Below are 14,213 nucleotides of genomic sequence, written 5' to 3' on the forward strand. Positions count from 1 at the left end.
ATCTGAAAGGCCAGGCACCCTAACCAGTGAAGGGCTACCAAAAGTTTTATTACCACACTGTGGACGTGGCTTATGCAGGACGCCCTGCATTTTCTTTCAACATCTTTCAGTGCAAATTGGGTGCTCTGGGGTGGAGCTCCATTTTTGGTAGTCCATTGCGTTCTCCCCTGTCTGGGCAGTAGCTGTTCTGTCGGGCTCTCTGGTAGACTCCTTCCAAAAATTCAAAGGTACAAATTTCAGACACACACACGTTTGAAAATTCAAAACAATGTTCTTTATAATGAAAATTCACTTAAACTAAGCCCTCTTTTGGTGTAGCAAAGAGCACTCGTCTCCAAACAAATTGGTAATTTGTACAAGTCCCTTATCAGTTCTGTGATACTTATCTTGCAGCTGTGAGGCAATTCACAGTCCTTCTTTCACAAAGTGAAACACACTTTGCTCTGGTTTAGTTTCAAAGCGGGGAAAAATCAGGTCAAAGTCAGTAAAGCAGTCACGAAACACAACGATCAGATAATCCTCCACAATGGCCAAACCCACAGGCTGCTATTTATAGCAGCCTCACTAATTACCACAGCCCCACCCAACCACAGGTGGCCTCATTTTCTTTGATAATAATCTCTCAGTTGTTGTTCCCTATGCATCGCTCTCCGCATGCACGGCTGTATCATTAACTCTTGTTCTGAATCCAAGGAGGAGCTAGATAATTGATCTCCTTCTGAGCTGTCTGCCCCACTCTCCTCCTCCCTGTCACTCATGTCTTCTTGGTCAGAGGAGCCTTCATCAGCAGATTCCACCGGGGGCAAAACAGGCCTGCGGCATGTGGATGTCTCCCCCACATCCACAGTCCTTGGGGCAGGAGCTGGGCCAGAGCTAACCACAACAGTAGCCCACCCCCGACCCTAACCCAAACTCTTGATATGAGCGATGTCAAGTTGGCCACCACAAGATTACTCCTAATGGAAAGGTAATATTCCTATATCTTTATGCTGTACAATATGAAGAAAAGCCTCTTCCAATTTCCCCTTCTTTCAGGACAATTTTTGGACATTAGAAAAGGACAAACCTAATTCTGTATCCCCCCCCCCCCCTGCTTCTGGTTCCTTCAGCTTTGAATTTTTCTTCTTGCTTTAACATTACCTCTCCTTATGTTGAGCAATCAGACAGTGAACTCTTTGCTCGTGTCCTCTATCAGCCATGGGAAAGAACAAACTGAACCAAATTCCATCAAACTGATGGAAGCTAAATACTTCGGCTAGAAACTAACTTTCCTTATACTTTAATTCTAGATAATTCCATTGAACTCAGTAAGGAAGCATTCACTGGTTTGAATGATGTAAAATACTTGCCGAATGCAGAATGAGGTAAGGAAAGAGGAGTCAAAACTTAAAACTTTTAAATGAGGTGAAAAAAACTCTTTCAGAGTTTTCTCTTATTTATTTATTTTATTTATTTATTTATTTATTTATTTATTTATTTATTTATTTATTTATTTATTTATTTATTTTGTCCAATACACAATGAGAGTTTTAGTGGGTATATATAGAGATATATATATAGAGAAGAAGAGATATAGGAATTGAAGAAAGGTATAGGAGATATAGGAGAGCAATAGGACAGGGGACGGAAGGCACTCTAGTGCACTTGTACTCGCCCCTTACTGACCTCTTAAGAATCTGGATAGGTCAACCGTAGATAATCTAAGGGTAAAGTGTTGGGGGTTTGGGGATGACAATATGGAGTCCGGTAATGAGTTCCACGCTTCGACAACTCGGTTACTGAAGTCATATTTTTTACAGTCAAGTTTGGAGCGCTTAATATTAAGTTTAAATCTGTAGTGCGCTCTTGTGTTGTTGTGATTGAAGCTGAAGTAGTCGCCGACAGTCAGGACGTTGCAGCATATGATCTTGTGGGCAATACTTAAATCATGTTTATCTTATCTTATAGAAGAGTTTTTACTGTTTGCAAGATCTTAAATATGCAAGCAACACCACATAGGGTAAGAGCACACACAAGCATTCATACAATTTCTTCCATACATATTTGTTAGTGTAATTTAAGTTGAAGGAGATATGAACAGTATGTGACTCTGATATTAGTCATTTTTTTAGGGTAGGTTAGATAAACACTGCAGATGCAGGAAATCTGATAAGTAATTTGCTCCCTGCCAGTGAGCAAAGTCGAGGTGCTGTGAATTCTCTAGTGTTGAAACAGGCAAATAAAATATTTATATATAAATAAAATTTATATATAAATTTATATATAAATAAAATAAAATAAAAATATTTGTAAAATGTAAAATACTTTTTGTGGTTTCTCCCTAGAGCAGTGGTTCTCAACCTTTCTAAGGCCGCGATCCCTTAATAGAGTTCCTCGTGTTTTGGTGACCCCCAACCATAAGTCTAGCGCCAATTCTCCCAACAGAGCTTTGAGCTGATTGGCAGGAAGGTCAGAGAGATGCCCCCCACTGTAAATGCCTGATTGGTCAGATTGTAAAAATATGTTCCAAGATGCCAGAATAGAAGCTTTAGTTCCTAATGCCAGGGGAAATTTGTCTTTTCCTAGGGTCTCAGGTGACCCCCATGAAATGGTCATTCGACCCCCAGAGGGGTCCCGACCCCCAGGTTGAGAACCACTGCCCTAGAGTCAAATTACAAATCTAATTCTGATGTCTCCTTTTAAATATCCATATGACCACAGGATGGCATTACATTTAAGCAGTTTTCTCTACATCTTTGATGCTGTCTAAATATTATCTGGTTTATTGCGACCCAAATAGGGTTGGCTGAGCCATTCAGCATTTACAAGATATGTTTTTGGTGAAATTTGTACATATGTTGTTCTGTCAAAGTCACTGTTGGCAAAAACATGGAATTATATCCAGAAATTTGGACTGTACCCAATGCCAGTGTACTGTGCTTGTACTTCCCTGAGCAATGAGAATCTTTTCAGGCTTGATAAGAAAGCATTAGAGACTTATAAAGGCTTTGGAAAAGCCACTTAGTTTTTTAAAGGATAACAATAGAGAACAGAGGCAAGCGTAAGAGAAAGCAACTTGGATAACATACATTCTATATAATTTTTGATTGAGAGCTCCCCAGATTTTGCTATAAGAATGGCAGCTATATAAATGTTTTAAATCAATAAGTAAAATTAAGTATAGGCTGCATCTTCTATCAGTTCCAATTCTTTCTTCCCACAAATTCTTCCTTTTTCTTCCCTGCTAAAATGTTCTGCAAGCTGCATTTAATACACTCTGAAGTAAAAGGATTTTCTTTGCCCTTTGGGAAAATAGTTTCTAGCCTGCTATTAAAAGATGAGTTGATCATCATTATTAATGAACCTTATGTGCAGCATGTAACTAAAAAGAGTCTTACCAGTTAATTCTCAGTTGTTTCAATTCTCAGATCCATCATATTAAAATACCTGTGATAGATTTTTTAAAAAAAAGGAAAAGCAAATAATTTTGGAATCCATAGATGATTCAAAATGACCACACTTGCTGCTTTCCAGCAATAGTTTCTATACATCCTTTAGGCTGGCACCTATAAAGTTAAATCCATAAATGAACACAATTTCCCTGTTCCCAAGTATTTAAGTCAAATGCAGTTTTATTTTTTAATAATAATAATAATAATAATAATAATAATAATAATAATAATAATAATAATTTATTAGATTTGTATGCCGCCCCACTCCGAGAACTCGGGGTGGCTCACAACAAGAATAAACAATGTACAAATTCAATATTTAAAAACACAATTTAAAAAACCCTTATTAATAAAATAATCACACAACCCAATCAAACCATACGTAAACCAAGTAGTTAGGGGATGTGTCATTTCCCCTTGACTGGCGGCAAAGATGAGTTTTCAACAATTTACGAAAGGCCAGGAAGATGGGGGCAGTTCTGATCTCCGGAGGGAGTTGGTTCCAGAGGGCCGGGACTGCCACAGAGAAGGCTCTTCCCCTGGGCCCCGCCAGATGATATTGCTTAGTTGACAGGACCCGGAGAAGGCCCACTCTGTGGGACCTAATCGGCCGCTGGGATTCGCGCGGCAGAAGACGGGCCCGGAGGTATTCTGGTCCGATGCCATGTAGGGCTTTATAGGTCATAACCAACACTTTGAATTTTGACCGGACACTGATCGGCAGCCAGTGTAGGCCGCGTAGTGTTGATGAGACATGGGCATATCTGGGAAGGCCCATGATTGCTCTCGCGGCCGCATTCTGCACAATCTGAAGTTTCAGAGATAAAGTTTCAGAAATAAATTTCAGAGTCAATCATTTCAGATTTATTGATCAAATTTCTTGTAATTTCATGTAGCTGTGCTCAGCTTGTATGCACATTACGCTAAGCCATTGTGCATTTTATTATTATCATTACGTTTTACTAGAGTGTATAAACTTCCTTCAATACATCCTGGTGCACAGTTTAGTAGTTTTTGCTTAATATTTTCTTGTACAGGTTTCATGCAAGAATGAGGACAAGCAAAAAGTCTGCAAGACTTCAAGAAACCAACACAAATTAGATTTCACCCACCAAAGCCACTTTCAGCCAAACCAGAAACTTTGATGTACCATGGAGCTTCTTCATCTTGTCCCACTTACCTCCCATGATCTTTTCCTTAATTATGCTCTTAATTCCAGCTTATAACTAATTGTAATGCTTTAGTGTTCACTGTTCAAATATTTTGACAACTATCTCTAGTCCTCATAGTGCTTTGTCCCCTTGTGACTTGAAGAACCTGTTCCATGTAAAACCATCCATCTATACATCCTTTTGTGGCACAGAATAAGAACACCTCACTCTTCTATATTAACAGGGTTTTTACTTATGACCTGCCACTGTGTGCGTCTCATTCTTTGATATTTCAGATGACTGCTGTCATTATTGTAGAAGGGGACACTGTTTCAACAAAATCAATAAACCAACACATTTACAAAATAGCACAAGTTACTGGCACAATGTACAGTACATATCCAAATTCATCTGCTGTTTAAGAGACCATGTTTAAGATTGCATTACACTTTTGCATTGGAGGCCTTATGGCATTGCTTGCACCATACGTGTCCCACGGGTACTTTTTCAAAAGGTAACTGGACTTTTTTTGTTTTTCCTTCACATTTCGCTTCCCATCCAAGAAGTTTATCCACTGCAGTGAAACATCTTCAAGGAAAAACAAAGGAAGTGCAGTTGCCTCTTGTAAAAGCACCATGACCTGGATGACTTAAGAATCTCGATAGACATTGTGCCATATGGGTATAAAATTTATATATGGTCCACAAGCATCCTACAACCAGATTAAGACATTTGGAAACTGTTGATTTGCAGAATAAAGATTAGATTAGCTGCAGGGGTGGGCAGCAGGCAGGATGGGGTGGGAACAGAGTTCCACCGGCAGAAATGAAGCTGCCTGCACAGCACCAGCTGATCGGCGGCTGTCACTTCCTGGATTACTGATCTCGCCTCGCCTCTCCTTTTTCCCCCTGCTGCTGCTGCTGCTGCGCTCCTTGCTTTTTTCCTCTTTCCTCCTTCCTGGTCTCGGACGAGTTTCCCTCTCTCCTGCCTGGCTCCCCTCCAGCCTCACGCGGCCACCTCACATCTGAGATGCAAGCAGAAGGCGTGGGTGGAAGCGGCGCTGGCAGCATTTATGCTTCTGGCAGCACCCGTTCGCCTACCTACCCCAGCCTGAGGGGAGGGGTGGTGGTGGCAACCCAGTAAGAGAGCGCGGGAAACACAAAGCAAATTGTCACCCGAGCGAGGCAACACTGGTAAGGTTGTAAGTCGAGGACTTTAACAGTTCACTTGAACAATGATGATTGTTCAAGCCACTCCCATCTGGTCACATGGCTGGCAACCTCTTTCTACCCCAGTCACATGACAATTAAGCACACCCACAAAATATGCCACACCCACAGTGTGGCAGTAAAATTTTTGGCTGCCCATTACCGATTAGATGTAATATTGGGCTGATATAGTATAAGGTGGGGCATATATGTCACAGATGGTCTGGACAACCCTCAAAAGGAGTCATCTTTCAAAATTTGGATTTTCTACATTGGAAACAGAACTTACAAACATGTAAAAGATTAAACCAAATAGTTGTAAATATAGGCCAGCAGTATCTTGTGTTAGTTGAACTTTCAACTCAACAAGGAAAATTCCATGCACAGGTTAGTAGAGTTGCCAAATCCAGTGGCTTTAGCAAGAAAGTAATAGCCTAAACCTGGTAACTAAACAACAGTAATTACAAAGGTGCTTTTTCAAGAGGCAACTGGACTTTTTGGTTTTTCTTTTAAGATGTTTCGCTTCTCATAGAAGAAGCTTCTTGATCTCACCATAGTAGCATACTTTCTATATTTTAGATGAGATCCTCTTTATCTTTTCTATTTACCTATCTAAAGAAGTGTATGCATCTTACTGGACAAACAAGATCTAGGTCAGTGATGGTTAACTTTTTTGGCATTGAGTGCCTATACTCAAACATGTTTGCGCACCGGACCACTGGGACCCAGAAGAGAGTAGCTGGCCAGCATGCATGCACGCGACGGAACATGGAAAAACAGCTGGTGATGGAGCATGTGCCCATAGAGAGGGCTCTGTGCACCATCTCTGGCACTTGGGCCACAAGTTCACCATCATGGATCTAGGTAATCTCTTTCTTAGCAAGAATCCAAAGAACTAGAAATCATTTGTTAATTCATGAAACTTTGCAAGGAACAACCATATCTTTAAGTTTGCCACTCCTTAGCATCATGTTTGAGCAGATTCCTGATCGTCTGAAGAAAGCCATGTTGTGATATTAGAGAACATGTGTGTCCAGTTTTTTCAATCCACTTTTGGAACATGAAGTTTAAGGATGGCAATGGGATCAAAGGCCTTTTGGACACCCCCTGTTATCATTCCTGTTTACAATTCTACTCAATCTGAGGGGAAATGCGTTTGGACCCTCGGAGGTTTTTAAAAAGTGGAAATGGGGAATTTCATGAGAGGCAAACTTGATCATTAAAGTTTTTTCTCAAGTCCCCCCAAACTCCTTGAAATACCATTGAAGTTTGTAAGAACAATCTTAAGAATGTGGAAAAATCCATGAGCAGCCTTTCCCTGGCTGTATGTAACAATATGAAAGGAGCAGAATTGATTTCTACTTATCTGTCTGTCTGTCTTATTTGATTTTTATGCCGCCCTACTTAGGGCGGCTTACAACATGTTGGCAATAGCACTTTTTAACAGAGCCAGCATATTGCCCCCACAATCTGGGTCCTCATTTCACCCACCTCGGAAGGATGGAAGGCTGAGTCAACCTTGAGCCGGTGATGAGATTTGAACTGCTGACCTACAGATCTACAGTCAGATTCAGTGGCTTGCATTACAGTACTCAACCTGCTGCACCACCGTGGCTCTGTTAACGTAGATGAATTTCTCTTAATATTTATTTGTTCTGCTACAAGTATGTTTATTAAGCCTTCGAAGGGATTTATCCCAAGTAAATGTGCTTTGTCATTTAAAATGCCAAAATTAGTATAATCCAGGTACAATTAATCAAGAGTCAATGAAATAAAAGAGAGCCAGTTTGGTACAGTGGTTAAGGCACCAAGGTAAAACTAGGAGACTGAGTTCTAGTCCTGCCTTAGGCACAAAGGCAGATGGGTGACCTTGAGACAGTCACTTTCTTTCAGCTCTAAGAAGACAATGACAAATCACTTCTGAAAAACCTTGCTAATAAAACTGCAAAGACTTTTCCAGATGGTCACCAGAAGTCAAGATTGACTTGAAGGCATAAAAAGAAAGACTATCCTCACTGGGGTGGGCTGCTACAGGTTTGCTTGGATTGGGCCAGACCCATAACATTATGGCTGGTTCGGTGAACTGCCAAATGCCACCTCTGGCTGGCCTTGCTGGCCCTGCCACTGTTGCCCTACTCCTTCCCAGGAGGATCCACATAGCCTGTTTTGGATGCAAGGCAAGTTCAGGGCCTGTGCGGAGGCTTGGAGGGAGGAAAACAGGCCTTCTGGAAGTTCCAGAAATCCGAAAACCTGCTTATTTCTGGCCTCCAGAGGGCCTCTAGAGCCCATGGGAGGCTGTTTTTGCCCTCCCAGAGGCTCAAGGAAAGCTTGTTGAGCCCAGGGAGGGTGAAAAACAGGCCTTCCGGAAGTGCAGGAAGTCCAAAAACGGGCTTGTTTCCAGCCTCTGGAAGGCCTCCAGAGTTCAGAGGAGGCAGTTTTTGTTAAATCGATCTCACGGGCACACTTGAAGAACATTTAACATATTTACTGAATGGCAGAACAGCAACACTTCAGCAGAACACAAACAGCAGGAAGAACAGACTCTTGAAAAATCACCTCAGCCACTCCATGACAGCTCTTTTGTAGAGAACTGTCACACAGCGGCAGCCAATGAAACACCGCTATTGCTCCTGCTCTAACACGCACCAATCAGGAGAGACCGGCTGTCTCCAAGACACAACAGTTTTCATCCTCCCAGAGGCTTGAGGAAAGTCTCTGGAGCCTGGGCAAGGTGAACCTCCCCACACCGTGGTGCATGAGGTTGACTAGGCCCACCATGGTCATACCCACCCAGCAACTGGGCAGAGAACTCATTGCTGAAATTTTTGAAGTCCACCAATGCTCCTCACTAAGTATCGGATTATATCGAGCGAAAGAACTCAACTTTCAGCACTATATAAGTAGAAACTACCATAGAGTGACCTCTGGATTCACCAGCTCTCAATTATGTAATTTGGTTTGCATAAATTCCAGGTTTTGTTCCTTCTGACGATGCCAAAGCTCAGTTCTGAAAAGTCAACCCTTGTTGCAGCCCTGGGCAATTCCTGAAGCCATCTTTGAAATAGAGAAGGAATTAGAACAAGACGAAGATTTTCCCACAAAAGAACTTCTTTGCTTAGAGATGTGCATATACTGTACAGTAAGCCCATACGAACTCTTTGAGAGAGCCATGGTTTTTCCCTTTAAAGCACTAGGTGTCTTTTTGGAGACTGAACAAAAACTGTTCCTGGTTGTTTTTACAACTACGTGCAATGAAGTGGCTGGGCATGCAAAAGCAGGCAGCACCTTCTGAACCAATCCTGCAAACTCGCCAAAAGACACAGTCACTTTATCGATTTCAAGAGGGGGCCCTGCAGAGCCATACTTTGAAAGCTCTGTGTGAAGCCCATTATCATTTTCCAGTGACTTATAAGAAAGGAGTTGCTCATTGTAGAACTGGCATTTTCCCACTTTTAACGAACAGTGTATACCAGTGATGGCAAACCTTCTTTTCCACTGGTGCCAAAAGCGCGTGCATGCATGCTATCACACTGACGTGAATGCCCACCCCCATAATTCAGTGTCTGTGGAGGCCAAAAACAGCTAAACCTGCCCCTCACCGAGACCCTCTTGAGGCCATAAATGGCCCATTTCCTGACTTCCGGTGGGACCAGTAGGCCCATTTTTCACCCTCCCCAGGCTCCAGAGGGTTCTCTAGATCAGTGTTTCCCAACCTTGGCAACTTGAAGATTTTTGGACTTCAACTCCCAGAATTCCATTGAAGTGATTCCATTATTCCTGTTAGTATCTAATCTCCTGTATGGCTTATGATTTTAAAACATTTTAATAATGATTATTTTTGACATGTTTATTGTTTTATATCCTTACTATATGTCAACCAGAGCCACTTTTTGCGAGATGGATGGCCATATAAATTTGATAGAAATAATAAATAAATAATTATATAGTCAGAAAGAACAAATGAGCGGTACAAAGAAAAAATCGGTAGAGGTGCTACAGAAGACTACTGTCATGAAGTAACATTATCTCAAATCCAGTTCTCCAAGTCCCTTTTCCGTCCTTTACTGGAAATTTTCTTCACAATTTTCCATTCTCTTGTGCAGCTCTTCATATCAGTATTTGTAATAGCTCTGAAGTAACACTGCCAGAGGAGTTAGCAGGGGGCCTTTGAGAGAGTGAATTCAGTTCAAACGATAAATAACCAGGAGATTCACAGAAGAGAACCAGTGAGACAGATTAATTGGAGGAAGATTTTCTGTCCTTAGGGCATCAAAAGCAGTGGGCCCCACGGGAATTTCTGCATTTATTTATTGGTACCCTGCTGCAATATAAAAGCCACCTTCATGAAGAATAAATAAGCCCAGTTTGGATAAGCAGCACGAGTAATTGAATAAGACAAACAAACACCCTTAGGCTCTGCCTATTTGAGGCCTCAGCTATTTGAAGAGTACATTATTTTTAAAAATCCAAGTGACCTCTCAGGGACACCAAAGGCTTTCTGCAACATTTACATTAAACTTCTTGGGAAACCCATTTTTCTTTTTTAGTTCCTGCTCTGCTGCCAAGTAGTGGCTAGATAAAGACCGCCATCTTGTGAATTGTGTCTTACACTGCAACGAAGTGATAATAGGAACAAAATTAAGAACTAGAGTAGGTGGTATCTGGTATGAAGCAGGACTCTAGACAGATTGTCAGCCCTGATTTATAATCACTGAAATATTTTGAACAGTTAGGGCTTTCCTATTACCTAAATGGGAAATTGTTGCTTAAATGATTAAAAAAGTGGATTTTTCATGGCAACCATGATGTTTTTAAAGGCTCTCATAGTCCATCATAGCTCAGAAGACTGGGCTGAAAGAACCTGATTATTTATGCAATCCCAAGCGAGAATCTAAATGGCTATTTGTTTCTGGGATTTGGAAAATGAGCAGGTGGGAATGTACTGTTAGTAGCTTGACATACATATAACAGTTCATTTAGTAGCCACTCAAAGTTACAACATCACAGAAAAAAGTGACATGACCATTTTTCACCCTTACAGCCATCACGGCAGGGGTGTGAAACTCGATTTCATTGAGGGCCACATCAATGTTGTGTTTAACCTTGGGGGGCGGTGGGGGTGTGGCCATATGGCTATAACCAGCTCAACATCATTCCTAAGAGGTCAGTAAGGGGTGAGTACAAGTGCACTAGAGTGCCTTCCGTCCCCTGTCCTATTGCTCTCCTATATCTCCTATTCCTTTCTTCTATTCCTATATCTCTTCTTCTATTCTTTCATTGATATGTTCTATTACTATATTTTCTTTTCTATTCTTTCATAGATATATTTTACTATGAGTATCTCCGCTATAACCTTCATCATGTATTTTACTATGTGTATATAGATATATACCCACTAAAACCCTCATTGTGTATTGAACTAACTAACTAACTAACTAACTAACTAACTAACTAACTAACTAACTAACTAACTAACTAACTAAATAGTGTGGCGATCAGCAGAGGGAAAGATCTGAGGCGTCAGGAGGGCCCACTACAGAGCCGGCCAAGAGAGCCGCCCACCGAGCCAGAGTTGCAGGGAAGCTGATCCTGGGGCGAGCAGGCGGAAGGTCATTTTTTGTAACTCTCCATGTTGCGCTGGTGGATGGGAGGATGGAGCTCTCCCCCCTTTTATCACAGCAGCTCCAGAGCCTTAATCCTTGCCTTGCCTCCTCTTCCTTGCAGGCAGGAGTGCAATTCAAAATGCTGCCGGAGGCAGAATCCAGGGGAGCCGAGCCAATCTAGCGGAGTGTTCACAACGCTGTGGCAGAGGAAGTTGGTAAAACTCAACCAACAATATTACTAAAGTACAGGTCTTGTATCGGTGCCTTGCACCCTCTCTCTCTCTCTCTCCTGGCTGGGAGCTGCTCTTTTTGCGGCGGGCACTCTTTTGGCTGGGGCAAGCCATGCCCACAGAACTGGTAGGGAAAAATTTTAGATTTCCCCACTGGTGCTAACTTTCTAGAAGGTGTTTGAATACTGCCAAGAAAACGCCTCCTCCCCAATCATCCTTCACACCTTCTCCGGTGGTTCTCAACCCAGGGGTTGGGACCCCTTTGGGGGTGTGTGTTGAACAACCGTTTCACAGGAGTCGCCTAAGACTATGAGAAAAGACAAATTTCCCATGGTGTTGGGAACTAAAGCTTCTATTCTGGCGCATTGGGACATATCTTTACAATCCGACAAATCAGGCGTTTATAGTGGAGGTGTCCCTCTAACCTTCCTGCCAATCAGCTTAAAGCTCTGTTGGGAGAATAGGTGCTAGGGTTGGGGGTCACCACAACATGAGGAACTATATAAAGGGGTCATAGCATTAGAAAGGTTGAGAACCATTGCCTTACCCTGAACTTCTTCCACTCTTGTCTATTAACTATTAAAGTATAATGCCGCACAATGGGCACAGTGCTGGAACTTGTTTAGTTTAGTTTAGTTTAGTTTAATCAGATTTGTATGCCGCTCCTCTCCGCAGACTCGGGGCGGCTCACAGCAATAACAATACAATGTAAAACAAATCTAATATTTAAGTTAATTTAAAAAACACCACAAATTAAAACCAATCATACATACTAGCGTACCATGCATAAATTTTATAAGCCTAGGGGGAGGGAACATGTCAATTCCCCCATGCCTGATGACAGAGGTGGGTTTTAAGGAGCTTACAAAAGGCTAGGAGGGTGGGGGCAACTCTGATATCTGGGGGGAGTTGGTTCCAAAGGGTCGGGGCCACCACAGAGAAGGCTCTTCCCCTGGGTCCCGCCAAACGACATTGTTTAGTTGACGGGACCCGGAGAAGGCCAACTCTGTGGGACCTAACTGGTCGCTGGGATTCGTGCGGCAGAAGGCAGTCCTGGAGATATTCTGGTCCAGTGCCATGAAGGGCTTTATAGGTCATAACCAACACTTTGAATTGTGACCGGAAACTGATCGGCAACCAATGCAGACTGCGGAGTGTTGGTGTGACATGGGCATATTTAGGAAAGCCCATGATAGCTCTCGCAGCTGCATTCTGCACGATCTGAAGTTTCTGAACACTTTTCAAAGGTAGCCCCATGTAGAGAGCATTACAGTAGTCGAGCCTCGAGGTGATGAGGGCATGAGTGACTGTGAGCAGTGACTCCCGGTCCAAATAGGGCCGCAACTGGTGCACCAGGCGAACCTGGGCAAACGCCCCCCTCGCCACAGCTGAAAGATGTTTCTCTAATGTGAGCTGTGGATCAAGGAAGATGCCCAAGTTGCGAACCCTCTCTGAGGGGGTTAGTGACTCCTCCCCCAGGGTGATGGACAGACAGATGGAATTGTCCTTGGGAGGCAAAACCCACAGCCACTCCGTCTTATCCGGGTTGAGCTTGAGTCTGTTGACACCCATCCAGACCCCAACAGCCTCCAGGCACCGGCGCATCACTTCCACTGCTTCGCTGACTGGACAAGGGGTGGAGATGTAGAGCTGGGTATCATCTACATACTGATGATACCTCACCCCATGCCCTTGGATGATCTCACCCAGCGGTTTCATGTAGATATTAAATAGTAGGGGGGAGAGGACCGACCCCTGAGGCACCCCACAAGGGAGTAACCTAGAGGTCGACCTCTGACCCCCCAGTAACACCGACTGCGACCGACCAGAGAGGTAGGAGGAGAACCACTGAAGGATAGTGCCTCCCACTCCCAATCCCTCCAGCCGGCGCAGAAGGATACCATGGTCGATGGTATCGAAAGCCGCTGAGAGGTCAAGAAGCACCAGGACAGAGGATAAACCCCTGTCCCGGGCTCGCCAGAGATCATCCATCAGCGCGACCAAAGCAGTTTCCGTGCTGTAGCCGGGCCTGAATCCTGACTGCTGAGGACCTAGATAATCGGCTTCTTCCAAGGACCGCTGGAGCTGGAGCACCACCACCTTCTCAACAACCTTCCCCATAAAGGGAAGGTTGGAGACTGGTCGATAGTTATTAAGAATGGCTGGGTCCAGGGAAGGCTTCTTGAGGAGGGGGCGCACAAGTGCCTCCTTGTAGAGATCTGGGAAGGACCCCCTCCCCAAAGAAGCGTTGACAATCTCCTGGACCCAGCTCCATGTCACCTCCCTGCTGGCCGAAACCAGCCAGGAGGGACACGGATCCAGTAAACAGGTGGCGGAACTCACAGCTCCAATGGCCTTGTCCACTTCATCAGGTGTCACCAGATCAAACTGTTCCCAGACAGGTGGACAAGTACGTGCCCCAGTCACCTCAACTGATTCGTTGTCAGTCGACTCTGTATTCCAATTAGAGTCGAGGTCCGCTCGGATCCGAGCGATTTTATCAGCGAAAAACGTGTTAAAATCCTCGGCACTACTCTGCAAGGGCTCCCCAACTCCCCCCTGATTAAGAAGGGAGCGGGTCACTCTAAAC

The 14,213-nt window shown here is 43.4% G+C and overlaps 1 protein-coding gene across 1 annotated transcript in view; it reads left to right on the forward strand.

Moving 5' to 3' along the window:
* The window catches only part of TAC3 (tachykinin precursor 3), a 29,831-nt gene extending 24,932 nt beyond the window's left edge, over nt 1–4,899 (forward strand). Inside the window, exons 6-7 of the mRNA XM_070736021.1 lie at nt 1,290–1,364; nt 4,469–4,899. Coding sequence (XP_070592122.1) covers nt 1,290–1,363 — 74 coding nt within the window. The 3' untranslated portion in view covers nt 1,364; nt 4,469–4,899. The remainder of the gene's footprint in view (nt 1–1,289; nt 1,365–4,468) is intronic.
* The last annotated feature ends 9,314 nt before the right edge of the window (nt 4,900–14,213 follow it).

This window comes from Erythrolamprus reginae, chromosome 2, assembly GCF_031021105.1.
Source record: "Erythrolamprus reginae isolate rEryReg1 chromosome 2, rEryReg1.hap1, whole genome shotgun sequence".
Lineage (NCBI taxonomy): Eukaryota > Metazoa > Chordata > Lepidosauria > Squamata > Dipsadidae > Erythrolamprus > Erythrolamprus reginae.